Source organism: Thecamonas trahens (genome assembly GCF_000142905.1).
Source record: "Thecamonas trahens ATCC 50062 unplaced genomic scaffold supercont1.18, whole genome shotgun sequence".
Classification (NCBI taxonomy): domain Eukaryota; order Apusomonadida; family Apusomonadidae; genus Thecamonas; species Thecamonas trahens.
Window position 1 is genome coordinate 23,266 of NW_013657662.1, and position 22,964 is coordinate 46,229.

General features: G+C 65.3%; 9 protein-coding genes across 9 annotated transcripts; 6 read left to right on the forward strand and 3 right to left on the reverse strand.

The window, feature by feature from the left end:
• Positions 1-450: 450 nt before the first annotated feature.
• On the forward strand, positions 451-3,027 carry AMSG_04336 (ribonuclease II; the record flags this gene model as incomplete). The annotated part of the gene is made up of 1 exon (XM_013903227.1): positions 451-3,027. The coding sequence occupies one exon, from the start codon at positions 451-453 to the stop codon at positions 3,025-3,027; it is 2,577 nt and encodes an 858-aa protein (XP_013758681.1).
• A 58-nt stretch (positions 3,028-3,085) lies between these two features.
• On the reverse strand, positions 3,086-10,630 carry AMSG_11804 (uncharacterized protein; the record flags this gene model as incomplete). Its single annotated transcript, XM_013903447.1, has 5 exons — positions 3,086-3,232; positions 3,280-5,027; positions 6,523-7,102; positions 7,447-10,448; positions 10,594-10,630. 5 exons carry the CDS (start codon positions 10,628-10,630, stop codon positions 3,086-3,088), a joined length of 5,514 nt encoding a protein of 1,837 aa, XP_013758901.1.
• Positions 10,631-11,310: 680 nt separating this feature from the next.
• On the forward strand, positions 11,311-12,693 carry AMSG_04339 (geranyltranstransferase). The gene is made up of 2 exons (XM_013903228.1): positions 11,311-11,384; positions 11,596-12,693. The coding sequence occupies exons 1-2, from the start codon at positions 11,324-11,326 to the stop codon at positions 12,660-12,662; spliced, it is 1,128 nt and encodes a 375-aa protein (XP_013758682.1). The 5' UTR covers positions 11,311-11,323; the 3' UTR covers positions 12,663-12,693.
• On the reverse strand, positions 12,608-13,479 carry AMSG_04340 (uncharacterized protein; the record flags this gene model as incomplete). The annotated part of the gene is made up of 1 exon (XM_013903229.1): positions 12,608-13,479. One exon carries the CDS (start codon positions 13,477-13,479, stop codon positions 12,691-12,693), a length of 789 nt encoding a protein of 262 aa, XP_013758683.1. The 3' UTR covers positions 12,608-12,690.
• An 887-nt stretch (positions 13,480-14,366) lies between these two features.
• AMSG_04341 (heat stress transcription factor A-4c) lies at positions 14,367-17,232 on the forward strand. Its single transcript, XM_013903230.1, has one exon. The coding sequence runs from the start codon at positions 14,957-14,959 to the stop codon at positions 16,109-16,111; it is 1,155 nt and encodes a 384-aa protein (XP_013758684.1). The 5' UTR covers positions 14,367-14,956; the 3' UTR covers positions 16,112-17,232.
• A 59-nt stretch (positions 17,233-17,291) lies between these two features.
• On the forward strand, positions 17,292-18,133 carry AMSG_04342 (glyoxalase/bleomycin resistance protein/dioxygenase). Its single transcript, XM_013903231.1, has 2 exons — positions 17,292-17,448; positions 17,630-18,133. Exons 1-2 carry the CDS (start codon positions 17,326-17,328, stop codon positions 18,086-18,088), a joined length of 582 nt encoding a protein of 193 aa, XP_013758685.1. The 5' UTR covers positions 17,292-17,325; the 3' UTR covers positions 18,089-18,133.
• A 101-nt stretch (positions 18,134-18,234) lies between these two features.
• Positions 18,235-19,839, forward strand: AMSG_04343 (uncharacterized protein; the record flags this gene model as incomplete). The annotated part of the gene is made up of 1 exon (XM_013903232.1): positions 18,235-19,839. One exon carries the CDS (start codon positions 18,235-18,237, stop codon positions 19,837-19,839), a length of 1,605 nt encoding a protein of 534 aa, XP_013758686.1.
• Positions 19,840-19,854: 15 nt separating this feature from the next.
• AMSG_04344 (uncharacterized protein) lies at positions 19,855-20,825 on the reverse strand. The gene is made up of 2 exons (XM_013903233.1): positions 20,253-20,825; positions 19,855-20,220 (listed from the first exon to the last, which is right to left on the reverse strand). The coding sequence occupies exons 1-2, from the start codon at positions 20,787-20,789 to the stop codon at positions 19,972-19,974; spliced, it is 786 nt and encodes a 261-aa protein (XP_013758687.1). The 5' UTR covers positions 20,790-20,825; the 3' UTR covers positions 19,855-19,971.
• Positions 20,826-21,118: 293 nt separating this feature from the next.
• AMSG_04345 (uncharacterized protein) lies at positions 21,119-22,885 on the forward strand (the record flags this gene model as incomplete). Its single annotated transcript, XM_013903234.1, has 1 exon — positions 21,119-22,885. The coding sequence occupies one exon, from the start codon at positions 21,119-21,121 to the stop codon at positions 22,883-22,885; it is 1,767 nt and encodes a 588-aa protein (XP_013758688.1).
• Positions 22,886-22,964: the final 79 nt, after the last annotated feature.

Consider the following 22,964-nt stretch of genomic DNA (forward strand, 5'->3'; position numbering starts at 1 on the left):
CGACCCCCATCAAGGTCAAGGACCACACCAGTACGGTCCCCACGGTATTGCATATTCCAATCCCTTTCCTCCAACCCCCCACCCCCCCACCCCCCGCTTTGCTCCTTCCCTGCCACACCAAACCCATCACGCCATCCCACCACCTTCACCCTCCACACCCCACTTCCACCCGCAAGCGGACCCTTCCACTCCATGCTTCGCGGGAGAGCACCAGTTCCGTTACTACATCATGTCGCACGCGCATGGGCAGCCACCACCACTGCAGCGGTGGCTTCATCCACCTCGTCGTCCACCTCGTCGCCGGCATCACGGTCACGGTCACGGTCACGGTCACGGTCACGCTCGCAGTCGCGGTCGCCGGCTAGATCACGTGGTGGACCGCTCGGCTCGGGTCAGAGTGCTGCTGGGAATCGGCGCCATCGAGGTGGTATGGCCTTCCCGCCACCCACCATGGCGCCATCGACCCTCGATGAGAACGAGGGCATCATCAAGGACCTCTCACCGTACATTGTGTGGTCATCGTCATCGTCGTCGTCGTCGTCGTCATCGCCAGCTTCGTCGTCGTCATCGCCAGGTCCAGACGCACCGCCGCTCCTCGGCGAGTACACCCGGTTCTCGCACAAGTCGAAGCGGTTCGAGTTCTACTTTGGGCTGCTGAGGCAGTTTGAGCCGAGGATCCGGGCGTGGACCGGAGTCGACGCCTCGTCGCGCCCGCTGACGGTCCCGACGCCGGCGCTCACGTATGTGCTCCCTCCCAAGCCGCACGCGCGGCAGTACTCGGTCCACGATGCCCGGCGGATTGCATCGTCGGTAGCGGCCAAGGTCGAGCGGACGTCAGGCAAGATCCCGCGGCTGTGGCAGCAGTACGCCGAGGTGGAGGATGTTGTCCATGTCCGGGCTCTCGCACGGTCTCTGTTCATGCCGCCGGCTGTTGCGCTTGCGCTCAACGCCGGCGCGCAGTCGGCGAACCGCGATGTGTCACCCGTCGAGGTGGCGGCGACGGCCCGGATGCTGGTGGCCGATCCGCTGCACTTTCGCAAGATCGGCCTTGTCCAGGCCTACCGCGCCCGGCCGCAGGCCGAGGTTGCCAAGCTTGCCGCTGCCCGCGCCGCGGTCCATGCCCACGACGAGACACTCTCCAAGGCGCTGCGCGGATCGGCGGCGGCGGCGGCCGATGTTGCGACGACGCCGCTTGTGGGCTTTCTCGCCCGCTTCTCGGCCGCGCTGGACAAGGCTGGCATCGCTGATGCAGCGGCGGCGGTGCGTCAAGGGTGGGAGCGGGCCAACCCGCGGGATCTGCGGCTCCGGCGGGCGCCACAGGCCGAGCTTCTGGGCGCTGCGGCGCGCGGCGTGTGTGACGCGCGCGGGCTCAGCGGCGGCTTTGAACCCGATGACGTGCCGTTTCTGGACGCCATTGCGGAGTCGCTGCGGGTGCCCGAGCTGCAGGCGCCGGTCCCGGGCGTCATCACCCACCTGCTCGAGCCGCTGGACGTTGCGCAGCTCGCGCTCCGCGACCGGGTCCTCGAGCTTGTTGACACCGCCCTGCTCGAGCTGACCCACGGCGGGGCGGCGGCGGTGCACAATCCGATTTTCGACGCCTCGCCGCTGCTGAAGCGGTTCGAGTCTCCGGCTGAGAGAGCAGCAAGCGTGAGTAGCGCGCCGTCGCTCGCCTCGGCCGATGCCGGTACCGATGTCGCCCGCGGCCCGGTCTACTTTGCGGTCGACTCTGCAGACACGACCGAGGTTGACGACGCCGTGAGCATCGACCTCACTGCGCCCGAGTGGACTTTGGTCCACATTGCCGACGTGACGGCCACAGTGCAGCTCGACTCGCAGCTCGACGCTGCAGCACGGGCGCGGCTCTCGACGCTGTACCTGCCAGAGCGGCGGGTCCCAATGATCCCATCGGCGCTTGGCGAGTCGGCGCTGTCGCTCTCGTCGTCTCGCGACGTCCGGGTCCTCACCTTTGCCTTTCGTCTCGCTGACGACGGCAGCCTCGCCGAGACTGACGTGCGCGAGTCAGTCATTCCGGCCGGCGCCATGGTCCGCCTCACCTACGACGACGTCGACACGCTACTGGCGGACGCGGGAGCACGGCCGAGCAGCCAGGTTGCCCGCCGGCTCGCCGACGCCGGGCCGGCCGGAACCCGCGACGTCGACGCCGCCATCCAGCAGCTCCGCACGCTGTATGGTGTGGTGCGAAAGCGGCTGGCATGGCGCGAGGCGCGGGCACGGCAGATCTCGCTTCCGTCGATGGGCTTCCGGGTCACGCCCGAGACCGGGCGGGTCGACCTGGTGCCGGAGCGTGCTGAAGACGCGCCGGCGCAGATCCTGGTCCAGGAGCTCATGATTGCCGCGGGGCAGACAGGCGCCACTTTTGCGCTTGCCGCTGACCTCCCGTTCACTTTTCGCGTCCAGCCGCCGCCGCGGTCGGCGCTTCCGGACTGGGTCGCCGACCTTCCGCCCGTCCTCCGCGACCTTAAGGAGATTCAGACTCAGTCGCCGGCCTCGGTCTCGCCTACCGCCGCCGGGCACTACTCGCTCGGCTTTGCCGACTATGCGCACGTCACCTCGCCCATCCGCCGCTACACCGACATGCTCGCCCACTACCAGATCAAGGGCCACCTGTCCGGCACCGGCCCGCCGCTCCGCAAAGTGGACGACCTCTACGCCCGCCTTCCGTTCTACGACGAGCGGTCGTTCCACATTCGCTCGCTCCAGCGGACCTCGGAGCGGTACTGGGCGCTGGTGTGGATGGCGCAGCAGTTGGCGAGCGGCGCCGGAGCGGCTCACAAGATCACCGTCCTCGACCGCGCGCCCGGCGACTCCAACTACGCTGTCTACTTTCACTCGACCGCCGCGCTCGTGCCAAACGTCCACATCGCAGGCGTGGCCGATGTGCTTGCCGCCTCTACCGAGGGCGGCGACATGCTCGTCCGTGGCTTCTCGGGCCTGGTCGCCCTCACCTCGGTCCATGCTCGATCGGGCAAGGTTGCGGCTGAGCTTGTCAGCGCCACCGAGCCGTAATTTTCCGGGATGCGAGCTGGTTTTGGTTCCTCCGCACATGTTGAGCGGTCTGCAGCTTTTACTCGGTGGCGGCAGCGACGAGCGGCTTGGTGCGCTTGGCCGGCGGCAGGTCCGCGTCTGCAGCAGACACAGGCACAGACGCACGCGTGGTTGCCGCGGCCGGTGGTTGGCTCTTGGGCACGTCGCGCTTCCGCTTGTGGGTCTTCTTGATGGTGTAGTAGTGGCAAGCATCGTCGCAGGTAAGCTGGGCACGGACCGGGAGAGGTGCAGAGTAAAGTATGGGTGCGCAATGGCAGCGGCGGCCGAGATGCGCTTGTCTGGGTCGTAGGTGAAGAGCTTGTCAAGAAGGTCAAACGCCTGGGCGTCGATGCTCGGGAGCGAGTCGCGGAGGCGGCGGCGGGTGCGAGGAAAGTTGAACGAGTGGAAGAGCGGAAGAGCCGAGAGGCCCGGCCACTCAGCCTCTGTCGGCGTTCCGCAGACCTTGACGATGGCCATCATCAGGTCTTTCTCCTTGTCGGCGCGGAACAGGGTCCGCCCGCCGGTGAGGAGCTCAACAAAGATGCAGCCGATGGACCACATGTCGACGGCCGGGCCATAGCTGTCGCCGCCGAGGAGAAGCTCGGGTGGGCGGTACTGGAGGGTGATGACCTTGTTGGTGTAGCGCGCGCTCTGGTCGATCTGGCGGGCAAGGCCAAAGTCGGCGAGCTTGAGCACGCCGTCCTTGGAAACAAGCAGGTTGGCGGCCTTGATGTCGCGGTGCAGAATGCCCATCTGGTGGGTGTATGCGACGGACGCGAGGAGCTGAAGCATAAAGTCCTTCACCTGCCCGGCCTCCATCTTGGGCGCGTTGACCGACTCGAGCAGGCCACTCAGGTCGTGATCCACATACTCAAACACCATGTACACCGAGCCGCGGACTGACGAGTGGACCGTCTCGGCCTCGGGCTCGGAAATGACAACCTCCTTGAGGTTGACAATGTTGGGGTGCTTGAGGTGCTTCAGAATCTTGATCTCGCGGATGGCAGTGATGGGGAAGCCCTCGCGCTTCTGCCGGTCGGCACGGATCTTCTTCAGTGCCACCACGTCGCCAGTCGCCTTGTCAGTGGCGCGGTAGACTTGCCCGTACGTGCCCTCGCCAATCTGGTCGACGTCGCCAAACTCAAACGCCGCAATGGTTCGCGAGCCCCACGCCGCTGCGTTGTTGCGCGGGACAGCTGGCGCCCGGCTGCCCTCCTCTGCCGCCAGCCGCGAGAAAACAGTACCACGGCCAGTGCCCGAGCTGGCGCTTGCAGTCTGGTTGTACGCCCGGTCTCCGTTGCTGCGCCGCTCGTGGTGCTCGCGCATGCCAGCACGCCGGTCGTGGAACTCGCGGTACTCGCGCGGTATGGGCTCGCCGCGCTGGTCAACATGCTCGCCGCGGCGCGGGTAGTGCTCGCGCCCGCGCGGCTCGCCGCGCCGATCGTGGTACGCGCCACGACCGCGGTCGCGGTCACGGTGGGCCCAGTCGTCGCCGCGCCGGCGATCGCTGCCGCCGGCGTCACCACTGCCGCCTGCGCCTGAAACAGCGCCTGCGCCAGTACCGCGCCGCCCACTGTTGTAATCGCGCCGGTACTCGTCGCGCCCACCGCGATAATCGTAACGGTAGTCGTAGCCGCTGCGGTCGCCACCGCGGTCACCGCCACGGTCCCCACCGCGGTCGCCGCCACGGTTAGCACCTCGACTGCCGCCGCGGTCGCCACCGCGGTCATAGCCGCGGTCGCCACCGCGATCGCCGCCGCGGTCGCCGCCACGGCCGCTGCCGCGGTCGCCGCCACGGCCGCTGCCGCGGTCGCCGCCACGATCGTATCCACGATCGTAGCCGCGATCGTAGCTGCCACGGTCGCCGCCACGAGGAGGCGGGTGCGAGTGCGGGTGCGGAAGCGGGCGCCCGCCGCCGCGCGGGCCGCCGCGATCACCACGCGACCCACGGTCATACTCGTACTCTCGCGGCGAGTCGCGAGCTCTGTCTCGATAGTCTCTCCGCATGCCACCGCCGTTCGGATACCTTGGCGACGGGTTATGTGACCGATTAGGAGTGCCACTTGCTGACATGTTTCTCTTGCAGCTTGTCAATATCCTTGGTGTTCTCGAACTTGTTGTTGGCTGCCACAGCTCCTCAGCTCTGTTCCGTCGACCGTCCAGACCCGCCAAACCATCATCGTCATCATCGTCACCATCATCATCGCCAACCACAAGTATGAGTAACTCCCTGTCTCCCATTTATAGCCGCCTGCAATGGCCATGGCCTCTATCATCTTCAGGCCCATACCCTCCGCTTATCACACTCGCCCACACCCGCCGCCACATCCGTCCACTTGTGCTGTGTCATCGAGTGGAAGGGGGGGGGCATGTGCTTGCACTGGCAGTGTATGTAGAGAGAGAGAGAGAGAGAGAGAGAGAGAGAGAGAGAGAGAGAGAGAGAAACAATAGTGATGGGATTGGAGCTTTCTGGGTTGTAGGGGAGAGGGAGGACTGGTCGCATCGATTGCTATCGATTGGCATCCGGGGGGGTCAGGAGGAGGAGAGGGGGGGGGAGGGGGGTCGCAGCGAGGCACACACACGAGGGTTTGGGCGACCTGGGTTGGGCGACCTGGACAGGGCAGGGGAGCGAAAGGAGAGAAGGGACGAGGGGGAGAAGGGGAGAAGGGGGGAGGGAGGGGAATAAGGCGAGGGGGAGAAGGGGGGGGGGGCGTACCAGTTGCGTTGGAAAAGGTGGTGCGGGTGGGGGTGGTGGCCGTGGTGGCCGTGGTGGGTCTGTGCGAGTTGTGGAAGGCGCGGGAAATTTGGGTTTTTCCCCCGGTCTCGGAGCGAGGCAAGCACAGCGAGATGGAACGAGGTCTTAGCGGAGCTTTGGAAGTCCGGAGGATAGTGAGATAAAGGGAGGGAGATGCGCAGATGAGAGTGTACGATGGTACGATACTTCTTTCTTCGATCTTCTGTCTCTCTCTCTCTCGGTGTTCTGGCCAGTCTCGGTCACAACCTTGTTGCCGCCGAGCTTGCGCTTGATCAAGTCGAGGTCAGCAACAACCACAGCGATGACCCGAGGGTGACGTGGTAGTGTGGGTATGTGTGTGTGTGGGGGGGGGGGGGGGTGAGAGAGAGAGGGGGGAGGAGGAAGAGAGGTAAGGGAGAGTGAGGTGTGGAAGGGGGTGGTTGTGGTGGTGGCGGAGAGGGGGTGCCGGTGGTGCCGCGTGGCTTGAGTGCGGATCGGGATCGGGATCCTGATCAATGGGCTCGGACGCGCGTGTGTGGATGGGGAGGGGAGGGGGATAGAAACGGCGATCGCAGAGGAATAGGTGTAATTGTGGCACAAGAGGCAAGAGATGCATGGTTGGTTACAAAGCAGAGAGCGCACGGAGTAGCTCTTCACACGAGGGGCGGAGGGCAGGATCGGCATTCCAGCAGCGATGGATGAGTGGAGTTAGGGGGAAGGATGGTCGAGCAGAGGCATGTCACTGCTGGCGATGTGAGCGGCAGCAACCATGACATTGAGCGAGTCGTAGGGGCGATGGCCAGTGAGGAGGGTGTAGAGAACCGAGCCGATGGCAAAGACATCGGTAGCGAGGGAGATGGGTGCGAGGGACGGGTTGATCTGCTCAGGAGCCGAGAGGAGGGAATCGAGGTGGGTGCTGGGGGCGATGATTGCGCGGATGCTGGCAGACCAGGTGTCGGAGAGGATAATGTCGATGGGCGCGGTGCGGGCGGCGTCAAAGCGAACAAATATGTTGCCAAGGGTGAGAGAGCCGTGACAGGTCTGGGAGAGGCGATGCAGGTCTGAGACGGCGCGGACGAGGCCGAGGGCGAGGACGTTAAGGATGCCCGGGGCGAGCGGAAGGGTAAGCGACGGATGCTTGATGGTGGCACGAGCGTCGAGGACCATGGCCAGCGATGTTGTCCGGATCTGCTGCATGACGACGGCGAGAAACGGCGGCTCGAGACAGATGGCGACAGGCGCCTTGATGCGCGACGAGATGGTGGCCAGGCGCGCGGCGACGGCGACGGCCTGGGCAAACATGATGAGCTCGCGGGCCGGAGGCTCCGAGTGTGGAGCCGCTTGATGATGATGGGGCAGTTGTTCCACTGCGAGCGCGAGAGTGTGCCGATGGATGACACCACATCCTTGCCGCGCTTGGCATATAGAAGGCGGTGAAGGCGCCGCGATGAGACAAAGGCAATGTTTCGCGAGGGCGGCTCGCCGGTCGATGAGGGGAACGGTGCCGAGTCGAGGGTGGCACCGGCCGACAACGGCGGCAACAGCGGCCATCGTGATTTAGAGCCGCCATGCGAGCCCGAGCCGGGTGCCGAGGAGGTTGAGTGGAGCGATGGTGAGCGCAGACGGAGAGGGAAGGAGCCCAACGATGGTATGGTGTGCTTGAGCACGTGAAGAATAGAGTCAAACGGGTCGGGCTGCAAGGTTGGCGGTGCGACGGCGGCAAGCGCGATTTGGAGCATCGGCGGCGCCGAGTCGGGCATGCCGACCGGCTCGATGAGCGAGAGCGGGATGCCGGTCGCCGCGTGGGCGCGCTGGATCTCGTCGGAGAGCTTGGAGAGGACCAAAGCGGTGCAGCTGTTGGCATAGACATCGGGGCAAGCCTCGCACGCGCGAGAGGCGGCGGCCGCCATGGCCCCGACAATGGTCATGATTTGGCCGGCAAGCATGTACTCGCCGGGGAGCGCGGAGCGGCGAGTCTCAATGACGCCGCGGAGGGCAAGGAGGCGGATGCTGCCGAGCGAGAGCGAGAGGCCATGGAGGGCGTGAGCGAGGTTGGAGATCTCAGACGCGTGATGGAGGGTGGCGATGATGGTTTCGGGCCTGGCTCGGAGAATGGTACCGCCAGCCTGGTCGACCAGCGTCGTGACATGGGAGTGAAACGAGTTGAGGAGTCCGGCGCCGCGGATGGGCGAGCGCGCCATCCGCTCCAGCGCACCCGGGAGAGACATGGAGACGAGGATGACCGATCCAAACGGAGCCTCGGGCGCCGAAGGCAGGATGACCACCTCGGGCGAGTACAAGTCGGCGAGGAGCGGGACAAGATCGGCGACGGGAAGGCGCTCGTCCGGAGTGTGGTCCCACAGCACCGGGATGAGGGTGGCAAGCGGTGATAACTGCGGCGGGATGCCGGCGACGTCGGGCCGCAGGCCCTTGGAGACCTCAAAGGCGATGGCGACAGGTGACTCGCCATCGTAGACACGGCGGCGTGTGGCGAGCTCAAAAAGTGTGATGCCGAGCGCGTAGATGTCGGAGGCCATCGTCGGGACCGGTACTTCGGAGCCAAGCAGCTCGGGAGCAGCCCAGTAGAGGCCGGCGAGCTCAGCCTGTTGAGCATAGCTCGCCCGACTGCCCTCGCCCTCGGACTCGGAGAGCTCCATCGAGAGATCGCGCATGTCCTCGTAGGCGGCGAGGACACCGCGCGAGCGAAAGGACGAGAGTGAGCCACGGCCCGAATCGCAGATCGAGGACGTGGCAAAGTTGGTTGTCGAGGTGTAGCGCGACGGTTCGGCGACAACGGCCTGCAACGAGAGCTGCGACTTGACTTTGAAGAGGCCAAAGTCGGTGAGCATCGGCGTCCAGTCGTTGGCGAGGACCACGTTGAGTGACTTGAGCGAGCCATGAACAATGCCAGCGGCGTGTAGAGCAGCGAGGCCGACAGCGATCTCGTGGGCCCATCGGAGAATGATAGTCGAGTCGAGGATGAGGCGCGGGTTAAGGAGCGCGGCGTGGAGCGAGCCACGCGGCGCATAGTCGGTGACCAGCGCCGGCGTGCCGAGGCCGAGGCAGACGCCTCGGAACCGGATGAGGTTCGGCGCCGAGAGCACGGTGAGCTTGGATGCTTCGGCGAGGACGTCGTCGGCGAGGCCAAAGGCGATGTGCTTGATAATGACGTGCTCGTCGTCGAGCACCGCGAGACTCACCCGGCCGTACGTGCCCTTGGCCTGCTCCTCCACCTCGCGTAGCTCCTCAGCGTCGATGATGGGCACGTTGCTGACGTCGACGGTACCGCTCTGCCGCCGTTTGCGGGTGAGGAGAAGGAGAGCCACCATGCCGACAAGGACAGCAATGACGATGATAAAGATGGCAAGCGCGAGCGCGATCTGGATCTGGGACCGCGCCTGCTTGCCACTGACACGTGGCGCACCGGCGAGGGTGTAGGAAGCGACGACGACCGGCGCAGCCGCCAGACCGGGCCGGAGTGCAATGATCTGAATGGTGGCCGAGCGCTCGAGGTCGATGACGAGCGGCACCGGCGTCGACGGCGAGTCGGCAAGACTTGGCGTCGAGCCGTCGAGCGTGTAGAAAAGGATGGTGTCATTGGCGGCGGTAGCAGCAGTCGTGATGTTGACAGTGAGGCTGGCGACCGGGTGCGAGCCGGGCAATGGCACAAAGAGCGGTGGCGCGCTCCGGCCCTCGATCTCAGCAAGACGGAGAGCCTCGAGATTGGCGAGGTCGTCTTGCAAAGAGTCGCGGTGGAGAAACGCCGGAAGCGCGGCGAGCCAGGCGTCGCCAACAGCGGCGACAGCAAAGGCGCGCGATGAAGGCGCGGTGATACGCAAAGCGGCCCATACCGCATCGGCGGTCTGGGCGAAGAGTCCAGGCGAGGCCGAGGCCAGGAGGGAGGCCCGCAGCGGGAGCGCACCATTGGCCTCGAGCTCGGGCGCTGCGGCATGCAGGGCCGCAATCGAACCGAGCCACGAGAGGTAGTCGAGGGCGTCGGCCGGGACAAGAGCGCGGAGCGGGATGGCGGCGGCGGTGGTGATCCCGACAACCACACCGGGTGCTGCCGGGAAGACGCCGGCAACCAGGTCGTCGGCCGGCAGCTGGGCATCGGCAAGCAAGTGCGAAATCGAGCCGCAGACGGCAAAAGCCGCGTTGGATGCGAGCGCAGCAGCCGAGAATGAGAGCTCCGAGAGGAAGCCGTCAAGATCACTCGCGGCAGATGAGAGGACATCGGTCATCTCGGGACCGTCAAAAGGGAGCTTGCCGGCCCGAAAGCTGGCATAGTCGTCGGGCTCGAGGCCAGCAGCGAGGATCGAGTCGATGGCAAAGGTTGGCGAGCGTGAGTCAAGCGCCAGACACGCGGCGTGGCCGCCAACATCGGGAAGGCTGCGAAAGCTGGTGCAACTGGCCTTGAGCTGGAGCAGCGAGTCTGGGAAAGACGAGAGGCCGAGCCTCTCCAGCTGGGTCTTCGTGGTCACGCACATTAAAGGCTCGATCCACAGAGGAAGGGCAAGGCGGCGCGAGCGATCGACGGCGGTAGCGGCATAATCGGCCAACCCGGCAGGCAGCTCGGCGCCCAAGTTCAGCGTGTCAGCGACGGCCGTCACATCGCGCAAGACCGCGTCCGAGACCAGATAGTCGAGCGGAGGGCCATCAAAGTACGGGACTACGTCCGGAGTCAGAAGTGATGCGATCCATGGCTCGTAGGCGGAAGGAAGGGCGGGACATGACTCGAAAGCCAGGGTGACATTGAGGCCGGTGGCCGTGTGGGCTTGTTCCGCAAGGGCAGCGGGCCAGAACTTGCATGCCACCTGAGAGAGCGATGCCGCGGATCCTGGTCGTGCGCATGCAAGAGCAAGAGCAAATAATAATACATGGATCCACCATGTCACGGACCTTGCAACTCTTGTAGCCTTTCCCATCAGCTGCCCGTGAGCTGTGTGGAGGTGGTGGTGGCGGCGTGGAGTGTCCCACAAAACGGAATGACCGCCAATTCTGCTGCTGATTGTGGGGTACGTGTTCCCCCGGCAAGCTAATTAGAGCCAACCTGTCAACAGCCGTACACCACGTAGATGGCGAGGGCAGTCAACGCACCACAGACTGCAAGCACAACATTATCCATCGCGACGAATGTCTATGGTCAATCGTCCATCGAGGGCTGCGGCCCGCACCCATATCCCATCGAGGGCTGCGGCCCGCACCCATATCCCATCGAGGGCTGCGGTCCTCGCCCATCGACTATCGCCCACAGCAGAGCCACAATCGCGAGCTGGTCGCGGGAGTCACCATGCCTGGGAAGCAAGACAACCACGAAAAGGCCATCATCATCGCCAGCAACGTTGGACCTTGTCATCTTGCCCATCCACTAGTTTTCGGTTGAAAGTCACATGACATGGCATGTCTATGCACAGCAGTGATGAACTAGTCGGCCGCAATGCGAGACGGCGACGTGGCGGGTGGCGGCGAGAGACGGCGACGAACGCTCTGCTCGCCCACAGCGGCAGCGGCAACGACAGCTACACCCGACTCTACTACCCTCAAATGGATCCCCGTGTCCGCGCCCGTACCTCGCGCCTCCTTGTGCAGCTTGCCCCGAAGCAGGGTACGTGACAAGGGTGAGGGCAATGAAGAGGGTGGGGGTGAGGGTGGTGTGTGGATCGTGGCCAGTCTTGCACATTTTCGGCGACGAAGCTTGTGCTGCTGGGGAAAGGCAGGGGAGGCAGGGGGGGGAGAGGCGCAGGAAGTAAGAAAGGAAGGGGGGAGGGGGAGGGGGCTGACTCATGAAGGTGTGCGGAATGTCGGAGGGGAGGCAGCTGCTGCGACGATTGCGTATCAGGAGATGAGCAAGGCGCAGAAGAAGGCGTCGTTTGAGGCGTACTACCGGCAGTTTGCGGACGAGCTTGTGGCTGAGCTGAGCGAGTTTGAGATGCCGGACGAGGCTGTGCGGTACATCAAGCGGATGATCGACTACACGCTGCCTGGCGGCAAGATGAACCGCGGGCTGTCTGTCATCACGACCTACTCGCATCTTGTGGGCAACCGGCCGCTGACCGAGGACGAGCTGTGCAAGGCGTCTGTGCTCGGGTGGTGCGTTGAGTGGCTGCAGGCGTACTTTCTGGTTGCCGACGACGTGATGGACCGGTCTGTGACTCGGCGCGACCAGCCGTGCTGGTACCTCAATGAGGACGTGGGCCTCATTGCGGTCAACGACTCGTTCATTCTCGAGTCTGGCGTGTACCGGCTGCTCAAGAAGCACTTTGAGGGCGACGCCAAGTACGCGACGTACCTCGAGCTCTTCCACGAGGTCTCGTACCAGACGCAGCTCGGGCAGCTGCTGGATCTGCGGACGTCGCCCGAGGGCTCGGGCCCGACGCTGGACAACTTTTCGCTGCACAAGCACCACCTGGTTGTCAAGTACAAGACCGCGTTCTACTCGTTCTACCTGCCTGTGGCGCTCGGCATGACCATGGCCGGCATCACCGACTCGAAGCTGTACGACACGGCCCGCGACATCCTTGTCGACATGGGCGTGTACTTCCAGGTCCAGGACGACTTCCTTGACTGGTGGCAGGACCCCGAGGTGCTCGGCAAGGTCGGGACCGACATCCAGGACAACAAGTGCTCGTGGCCGGTCGTCACCGTGCTCGACAAGTGCTCGGCCGCCGACCGCGCCGTGCTCGAGAAGCACTACGCTCGCGACGACCCGGCCTCGGTTGAGATCGTCAAGAACCTCTACCGCAAGTACGACGTCGAGGGCGTGTACAACGCGTACCAGGACAAGATGATTGCCCAGCTCACCGCCCGCATTGCCCAGGTCACCGACCTCCCGCCGGCCATCTTTACCGACTTTCTGGACAAGATCGCGTACCGCCAGAAGTAAACCCTTGCGCGCCGCGCGCCGCATACCCTCACTTGATGTATTTGTTGAGAAACTTGCGGTGAAACTCGTTGCGGATGGTGTCGTTGACAAAGCCCTCGTCACGCTTGACGCCCATGTCGGTCGCCTGGTTGCGGAACACGGTGTCGTCCATGAACGAGCGGCCGAGCGCAAAGTCACTGCTGCCGCTGCTACCACCGACGTTGCTGGCAGCCGCAAGCAGCTCGGCCTTGCGCTCCTCGCGCCGGGCCTGCTCCTCGCGCGCCGCCCGCTCCTTGGCTTCGGCACGGACCTTGTTGAGCTCGGCCATCAGCTGCTCCATGTCCGAGTCCGAGTCCGAGTCCGAGTCCGAGTCCGAGTCTGAGTCCAAGCCCGCTCCTGCTCCCATGCCAGCTCCTCGCGGTGCTCCTCCAGCGACGCTGCCCTCGTCCATCGCTCCGCGCCCGCCGTCGTCCGACTCCGAGTCCGAGTCGTCCGACTTGACGTCGGCGTCGACAGCAGCAAACTGGGCGAGCGCAGCAGCCTGCAGCTGCGACGGCGGCTGCGAGCCCGCGCCACTGCTGGTGGAGGAGCTACTGCTGCTGTTGCCAGCCATGAGCCTTGCCCGCTTGCCCCGCCCCTGCCCGCCATCGTCGTCGCCGGCTCCTGCGCCCGCTCCCGCCGCCGCCTCGCGGGCCGCAAGCTCGGCCGCGAGCTCCTCACGCGACGCCGGCTTGACCTGCCCGCGCCGCCGCTTCAGCTGCGTATGGCCCGGGAGCTCCGCCTTGTGTGTTGACACCGTCGCCCGCACATTCCGTGCCCCTATCTTGGTGTACTCCATGCCGTCGTTGGGTGTGGCGCCTCGTCCTCGTCCGGCCGGCCAGAGTCGCCACAAGTGGGATCAGATCACTCGCCCGACTGATCGATCGGACGGCCGAGCATACCCCCGCCGCCAGGCATTCTTCCTCTCGCACCGGGCGGTACACTCACACAAGCCGACATGCTCAGGCATGGTTATGCTGAGTTACAACCGGCTCAGAGGGTGAGAGAGGCAATCAGACGCTGTTGCAAGGCGCGATCTCGTCACGTTTGATGTGGTTTTATTGTGATCACAAAAACTGGTCACTGTCCAAAGACCGCAGCCGAGCAACATGAATGCGGTGACATAGTAAGCATCACCCGATCTTCTGCGAGTACGGCGTGTACATCACGATCGATCGATTGGACCTGCTGATTGCACGTGCCGGCCGAAGTCCAGGGATGGGGCTACGAGTTCAGGCTAATCCATGGTACGGCGTGGCGTGTTTCGGGCGCGCGCGCTGCTCTGCGCTCTATGCATGACGTCAGTGGCACCGTCAACCGACCTCATCCGTCGCTCACCGGCAGCCGCCGCGAACGACGGTCGCCAATCACCAGCAGAGGCGGAGACCTTCCAATCGATGGCTTGAGCCAGCAGATCACATTCCGCACCCGATCCCGGCACCAGCCGGCACAGTAGCAATAGCAGCGGCAGGCCCTCGCTCGGCAGGGTCGTGATGCTCTGAAACGACCTCCTCGAGCACCTTCCTCTATGCCTGCTCCGCCATCCGTCCTGGTGGAGGCGCGTGGGTGGCACCCTCGTGAAAGTTCCAAACGACTCGGCGTCATGCAATGGAAAGAGAAGGTTTGCGCAGACAAAACCAGCTGATTCTCGACGAATTTCGAATGTGTTCCAGAGAGCTCCAAACCCATCTCTCTCTCACTCTCGCACTCGTTCACGAACGTCCGCCTCTCGCGTCCCTTGCTAAGCTCGCTCCGCACTTGTTGTCGAAGCGTTCTCCAGTCACACCAACACACCGTCTTTTACGTGTGTGTGTGTCTCTCGGTCTCTGTCTGTTCTTTCAGTCGGACCGACCCCGTACCCCTTCTCTTTGAGCGCCTGCGCCGCCAAAGCGAAGAACACCTTCTTTCTCCCCACGACTCTGCACTTGAGCAAGCTCGTTCGGTCTCAACCTCTCCCGATCACTATGCCTCGCAAGACGGATTGTCTGGTACCCCGTCGGTACCTTCTGGCTGCTGCCCCGGTCACGGGCTCGTTCATGAGCTCGGGCAAACTTCAACCCCCAAACCAAGCAACCCCGCCGCTCGTGAGAAAGGACTACTGTACGGCCCCCCTGTGGTCAGTAGTTAATTGATCAAGAGAAGACACCACAAGCAAGCAAGAGACAGAGAACCCGGAAGACCGCAACTTCCCCGCTCGCTTCAAGCCGCACACCTCTGGACTCTCGGCACGCACACACTATCTTTATCGCTGCGTGCGCCCTCGCCTTCACCTCAACATGAGCATCCCGCATCGTCTCACTGACGAAGATGCCGTGAAGGCCCTTTCGGCTGCTGCCGCTTCGACGGCGGCGGCATCGCCCGGCGACATTGCCCGGGCCCAGGCTGCGGCCGCCGCCCTGCCGGACCCTGTGCCGGCCGGCGAGCCGTACGACCGCACCATCGGCGCGCTGAAGGGCGTCGCCGCCTTTATCGCCAAGACCTACGCCATGGTCTCCGACTCGGTCTGCGACCACATCATCACCTGGCTGCCCGAGGGCACTTCGTTCATCGTCGTCGACGCCGACGGCCTCACTGACTCGGTCCTCGGCACCTTTTTCAAGCACTCGAACTTCCAGTCCTTTATCCGCCAGCTCAACATGTACGGCTTTCGTAAGGTCGGCGCACCCTCGCACTGGGAGTTCTACCACGACGGCTTCCGCCGCGGACGCACTTCACTGCTGCGCTACATCAAGCGCCGCCGCAAGGGCGCCGCCGCCGCCGCATCGGCCAAGGCCTCGGCCTCGGCCACCGCCCCCGCGCCTCCGCCCGCCTTTCAGCGCGAGCTCAAGGGCCTCAAGCGCCAGCGCGACGAGCTCCAGCACGAGCTCGTCTCGCTGGCATCGGCCCAGGAGGCCATGGACACCCAGCTCGCCGCCATCGCCGCCGAGAACGCTCGCCTCCGCGACGAGCTCGCTGCCTCGCACCGCGCCCACCAGGCCATGGTCGACACCGTCTCCTCCATCGTCTCGCTCCTCGGCGACAAGGCCGCACCGGCGTCGGCCACCCTCCGCGCCGCGCTCCCGCCGCTCCCGCTTGACTTTGACGACGCCGACCTGCGCCCGGCCAAGCGCGCCCGCGGCCTCGAATCGGCCGCCCTCGCGCCGGCGTCCTCGCTCGGCACGCCCACCCTTGCGCCAGCCGCCTTGGACCTGCCGCTCCCCGCCGCGCCCGCGCCCTCGCGCGCCCGCCCATCCCTTGACATCGATGCCGCGCTCGCCACCCCTGTCGGCCCCGGCCTCGACATCGCCCTCCGCTCCCCGCTCTTTGGCCTCACCCCGTCGGCGGGCCTCATGCCCATGGGCCTCTCGCCGCTTGCGGCGTCGGGCACCTCGGCCGCCGCTGACTTTTCGGCCTTTCTCTCTGACATGCTTGCCCTGCCGCCTGCGGTGTAAGCAAACCATTGGACTACCCGCGTTGTCCGCGTCCGCGCCCAGCCCGTGCCTTGTCCGCAGGCACCACGTCTTCGTGTCGTGGCAAGCCAGCGTGCAGATTGTTTCCGCTTCCAACCCAGGATGGCAGCAAGCCATGAAAAGACCTGTGGTTAAGGACCGAGCTCCAGCTCCCTGGAACATCTCGCAACAACGCAAGCACGGCGCTGCGTCGCTGTTCGCACCTTCGCGACGCATCCAACCCCGTCCGCGTGTGGCCTCCCGGCCGCGCCTCTGCCGTCTCCGTGGCATACGCCCAACGGCTTGCAGATCGTCTGTGCTGTGACCAGCTGCCTCCGCCATCTCGTGCATTTTGTATCTCTGCAGAAGCTGAGGAAGGCGGAACTGCAGCATACCGCAAGCACCAGCCTCGTCGCTCCTGACGACTCGCAACAAGGCGTGTCTCCGCGCCGCCGCACGCGCCCCCCTTTCATCCGTCAACTTTGTCCGCGCCTCCGCCAACCGGCTCCACGCCTGGCTCCACCCTTGACTATTGCAATCTCGGCTAGCATGGCTTTCGCCTGATTCCGTCGTGGATGGGATCAGGGGATCGCAGTGAGCTCGTCGAGCCAGTTGCCTTTTTTTCTCTGGTGCCTGCCTTTTAGTGGAGCCGCCCGAGCGCCCTCACTTTTGACTCTCCCTCCTGGCCTCTTGCCGGAGGTAGGTGCCATCTCGCGTCCCCGCCCGAGCCGTATCAGCACCAGGCGCTTGCAGCAACTCTGCAACGCCTGCGTGCGGGATCTGTGCCTTGTGCATCCGTGACGAACGTAAGAACGAGATGGCACCTGCCCCCTGCATCGGGTCGGGCGTCGCTGAGATTTTGATACCCCGTCGTCGGTCCGCCCGCCCGCCCGTCGTCATCCAGCCCCGCGGTGCGTCCGAGGAGTCATTGGTTTGGCCAAGGTCTCCTCAAACGCTGCCGTGTGCCACTACTGGGTTTCTTGGTGTTTGACGCCAAGAAAGCCCGAGCCTCGTGCTCCAGCAGTGAGCAACAAGTGCTGCTGTCGACAGGCGGCGTGGACGGCAGGCCACGCCCGAGGTGCCTTCCGCTCTCCTGTACCCATTGAACACCTCCTCGCGACCAATCGTTGGACTCCTGCTGTGCAGTCACAGCTCGTTTCTTGCTTGGCCACACACACACGCACACACACACCTCTCTGTCACCAACCCTGAAAAGCATGTCCGACGCCAACACCAACCCTGTCGCTGCCCCGCCCGCCGACGCCACCTCCAAGCGCGAGCGTGAGGAGACCGCAAACGAGCTCGAAGACGCTGCGCCTGCCCGCAAGAAGTTCACCTTTGTACGCTCTCGATCTTCCCCCTCCACCTCTTTGCCTGCACCTGGCCTTGCCGGTACCCATCCAGCGGGGACATGCCACCAGGCCGCCCAAACCACGACCTTTTCGGGACAGCGGACCGAAGCTTGGCTTTTTTTTTCGGCGGCGAACTCACCCCCCCCCCCCCCCCCGCTCATTGCCATAGACGCCCAAGAAGGTGCCTGGCGGGGTGGTGCCGTCGCTGATAGTTGATGGTGCGCGTGCGGCCATCGAGTTCTATGGCAAGGCCTTTGGCGCCACCTGCACCTCGGCGTACGAGGACGATGCCGAGGGCTCGGACAAGCTTCATTTTGCCGACGTGGTTGTGCCCATTGGCGGCAACGACTTCCACGTCTACATCTTTGACGACTTTCCCGAGTACAACGGTGGTAAGCCGTCGCATCCGGGCGCCGACGGCCTCAACGGCACCTCGTGCGCTGTCACACTCAACCTCATTTCCGCAGCCGACGTCAACACGTGGCACGATCGCGCTGTCGCCGCCGGTGCCACCTCGCTCCGCCCACCGGCCGACCAGCCGTGGGGTGACCGCTTTGCCCAGATCAAGGACCCGTTTGGCCACAAGTGGTCCATTTGCTCCTTTATCGAGCCGACCTCGTCCTCCTAGACCGTGCCCACCTATCAGCCACCAGCCACTGCCCACCAGCCACCGCCCACTAAACCATTTTCACCCCACTCCCCCCACCCCCCCCCATGTCCACCGCTACCTGCCTAGAATGCGGCGAGGGGGCAAAGCCAACGGCCCCGCTGGTCATGGTCTCGGGCCACCGGCTCCACAAGCTCCGCGAGTGCGTCGAGGCCTTCAAGCTCCGGTCGTCGACGTGTGCTGGCTGCGGCGCGGTGGACGAGGCCGCCACCCTTGTCGAGCCCAAGACCGGACTGTTCTGCCACAAGACTGTGGACTGTCTCTCGGCGCTCAAGGCAAAGCTTGCTGCGAGCTGCTCGAGCCACGGGTCGTCGTCGGCCACCGGTGACGGCGACGACGACGCCCCAGTTGCCAGGCCACCGACGGACGGCTCAGTCAGCTCGGACGGCTCGGACGACTCGGACTCGTCCGACGTCGACGACGATGCTGGCGGCTTTACCTCATCAGACGGGGCCGCCACTGAGGCCGGTGCCCAGGCCCAGACTGCCGCCCCGAGCTCGGTGGCCGAGGCCAAGGCGTGCGCGGCAGCCCGGCCGACCCGCTCAACGTCGGCGCATCAGGGCTCCGGCCTCGTGCTTCCGGCACTGCTCAAGGTCCATCTCCTCAACGGCTCGTCCAAGCTGTTCCCGGTCGATCAGCTCCGCGTCCGACATGCCGACGCCCAACTCACCGCCGGGCACGTGTTCGAGGCGATGGCCGAGAAGATCGGGCTCGAGCGCCGCGAGTACGCCCTCTTTGCGCTCTTTGCCGCTACCGACGAGGAGGCGACCGCGGTCTCGTTCGACGTCGTCCTCCCGCCGGCGCTGCGGCTCGACGACCTCTGGGCCCACTTTGACGCTGCCGTTCACATGCTGCGCGGGACCCAGGCCCGCGACTCGGCGCTGCCCTTTGTCCCGCTACTCTACCTCCGCGCTCGCCCGGGCCTCGCCGTCGACGACCAGCGCAAGGCGGCCTCGCGGGCGGCGCTGACGCTGCTCTTCGAGGAGACCCTCTCCGCCGTCCTCACCTCGCAGGTCATCCTGCCCAAGTCCGAGCTCATCACCCTCGGCGCTCTCCTCATCCAGCTCTACTACGGCGACCACGACAAGAAGAAGCACCTGCCTGGCTTTTTCCGCGCTCCCTCGCTCCTCGCAGAGCTCCTCCCGCGACACGTCCTGGCCTCCTCCTCGTTTGTCTCCAAGCAGGCCGCCTGGGAGAAGAAGATGTTCAAGGCCCACTCCAAGCTTGTCGGCTACCCGCCGCTCCTGGCCAAGCTCGCCTACGACGAGCACGTTCGCTCCCTTGCCCCCTGGCTCGGCGCCGTTCTCCTGCCGGTCTCGGTCGAGTCGGCTGACCCGTCGCTCGGCAAGGCCCTCGCTGGTCCGCTCATCCTTGCCGTCCGCGACGATACCCTGTTCTTCATCTCCACCCCAGACCCATCGGGCCTCGTCGTCTCGGCCTCCACCGCCGGCATCCGCCTCGACCGGCCCTCGGCCTCGCTCGTTCTCGCCTCGGGTGAGGTCGTCACCTTTGCCCCGCGGCCCATCAACGACATTGTCTTTGCCTTTCTCGCCCAGGCTCGTGACGCCGCTCCGCGCATCGGCGCAGATCTGGACCTCACCGCCTCAACCCCAGCGCACCGCGCCCGCTCCGCCACCATCGCCGTCGCATCGCCTGCCGCTCTCTGCGCCGCCATCGCCTCGGCCATCCCGGCCTCGTACGCCTACCTCTGACCTGCCTCTGCTGATGTCCTTTGGAACTTTACAAACGCTCTCACAAAGCTGCCTTGCTCGAGCCGCGGACGCCCTTCCGTTGGCGCCCTCTCCTCCCCTCCCTCCTCCTGCTCTCATTGCCGCCACAGCCGCTCATCGCCGCCGTGGCAGGCGCTTGTGCAGCGGGCGGGCCAGGACCACGCCGGCCGAGCTCATCTCGATGAGCTTGAGCGAGCGGAGAACGTTGAGCTTGGCCTTGCCCGACGCGCCAGTCACGCTCAGGCCCATGCTCACCATCTCCTTGACCCCCATCGGCTTGCGGCGCGGCTCGGCCTGGAACGTGTCGTACACGGTGCGGTAGACAGCGTTGACGGCGTCGACAGAGATCCGCCCGCGGACCAGCTGCGACACCCCTCAAACTCGGCCTTGCTCACCGGCACAAACCACCGAGCAGCCTCGCGTGCCACCTCTGTCTCCAGCTCATCCTCGTTGTTGCCGACAGCATCCGCTTCGTCCGCCTCGCCCGCCATCATGGCCTGCCCGGCGCCAACCTCCAGCTCGGTCAGTGCCAGGGCTTCGGCTGCCGACGGCACCGCCACCTTGCCGGCTCCCCGAGCCAGCGCCGCCGGCGAAGTCCCCACCGCAGCATGCCATTCCTTCTTGCTCGCCTCAAACGTCGCCAGTGCAGCCTTACCCGCCAGATGGGCCGCCCGTGTTCCCGGCGTGTTGGTCACGTCCAGAAGGCGCGAAGCGCCGCCCGCCACCGTCTTGGCCGCCTCACGGTAGAACTCGTCCTTGGCGGCCACCACCGCAGCATGCCGCTCACGAAGACCTGCAACAGCCTCTTCCACAGCACTCAGCCGTGCAAGCAGCTCAGCTGGCGTCGTGCTCGTCCCAAACTCCTCCACGAGCTTCTCCTCCACGTACGCCAGGTCTGCCAAAACAGGTTCAAACTTTTGTGAAAGCGCCATTCCACGACCTTTTTCCCGCTGGCTGCCACAGGACAGCGACAAGTGTGTCTTCCTCCTGCCACATTCTGCCGCCTTGCCGCCTTCTACCTCCCACCAGGCCCCGTCCGACGGTCATCACGGCATCCCACCGCCCGCCTACCCCCCTCTTACTCTCCAAGGCTCTCACCAGCCTACCGCACTCCGTCTCCCCCCCCTCCCCCCCTTTCCCCAATTCCTTCAATCTGATCTCGATCACGATCACCCCCCCCCCCCCCCACCCACGATCACGATCACGGTCTTGATCACGACCACCTGTCGCCCCCCCCCCCCAACCCCCGTCCCCGCTCCGCATGAGCGTCAAACTCGACGCCGACGGGTTTGTCATTCCCCCGTCGTCACGATACGCACTCCCGTCTCGCCCACCCGCAGAGTGGTCGACCTCGGAGGGGAGCGGGAGCTCGGACGAGGTTGTGCCTGCTGCAGTGGCCCACCTCCGCCGTCGCCACCGCCGCAAGCGCACCTCGTCGTCGTCCAAGACTCGCACCCGGACGCGATCAGGCTCGCTCTCCTTCCGCATTGCGCCTGTGGACAAAGCCGCTGCCTCTCCGCCGCCGGCCTCGCCTGACGCCCTGTGGGAGGCCACCCACTCGCTCCGCTCGCTCCAGGCCTGGCCAACCTCTGCCTCGGCCTCTGCCTCGGCCTCGCCGTCGGCGGCTGCCTCTCCCACGCTAGCTGGAGCCCAGGTTGGAGCCAGAGCCAAAGCAAGAGCTGGCTCGGTCTCAGCTCCGACAACGCCCTCGGTTGATGTTGGAGCCTTTCACGCCTCGTTTGGCAAGCCCCCAGCTGTCTTTGATCCGTTTGCTTCGCCAGCGCTGTCGCCTTTTCCTCGGCTTGCTACAAGTGTGAGCAAGGACGACGAGTTGGACTCGGACTCGGACTCGGACTCGTTCTTGTCGGGCTGGTCTGACGACGATGATGAAGCCGCCACTGCTGCCGATGCCTGCGTCCTCGCCGAGGTCGACAGCCTCCCGCCGCTCGCCCTCGCTCAGCGGAGCGAGATGGATCGGGATGCACTCCTCTCCGAGAACGCCAAGCTCCGGCACCGGGTCGGCGTCTTGAGCGCCGCCTTTGCTGTCCACAAAGACAAGACCCGCAAGCTGTTTGAGCTTGAGGAGGCACGTGCCGCTCAGCTGCGCGAGCTCTGCGTCTCGCTGGCGGCCCAGCTCCGCGAGGTCCAGGCTGCAACGCCATCGCCGGCCCGCACGCCCCGCTCGCCGGCGCTCTCGCCGGTGGCCACGCCCCGCTCGCCCAATCTCGACATTGCCGACTTTGACACTCGCATTGCCGACCTCGCTGCCCAACCGCGCCTGGAGCGGCTTGAGTTCCGTGGCGTCGACGGTTTGGACGAGCCTGAGGTCGCCGCCCTCGCCCGCTGTATCAACATCCACTACGAGCTGGAGGCCATTGTTCTCGAGGACTGCCATCTCGAGGCCGAGGCGCTGAAGACTCTGCTCGAGGCTGCTGGTGGCGGTGCTGGCGCGCACGCCCGCCTTCGCAAGCTCGCCTCGCTCCGCCTTGCTGGCAACCGACTGCACCACTGGGCGGCTCAGAGCCTGACCGGGCTCCTCCGCGCCTCGCCAGCGCTCACTGCCATCGACCTCTCACGGACCGGCTTCTCCGACCGCGGCATGGGCGTGCTTGCTAGCGCCATCTCGGCTTCGGGCGCCGGTGCGCTCCGCTCGCTCACTCTCGCCGCTAACGCCATCGCAGGCTCGCGCCTCCTGCTCCTCGCCCAGAGCCTGGTCGGCCTCCCGCACTTTGAGTGCCTCGACCTCTCCGACAACGCCCTAACTTCGGCTTCGGTAGTCGGCGCGGGCTTCCTCATGGCCGCTTCGGCATCGCTCACAAATCTTTCGCTCGCCCGCAACGCGCTCTCGGATGCCGCCGCCGCCGTCCTCGCCAAGGGCCTTCGCTTCTCAGCACGCATCACCTCGCTCGACGTCCGCGGCAACGCGCTCTCGCGCTCGGCAACCGCCGCACTTCATGCAGCCTGGCTCGACGTCCACGCCTCGAACGCCTCGCGGCTGCCGCTCCTTTTTGAAGCGCCGCCGCCTTAGCTGGCAAAGAGCGACGATTCGAGGAGTGGGAGTGGTGCGAGCTCGGCCGGCCGGCTGCTCCGTCCCCGCACGCCAGATG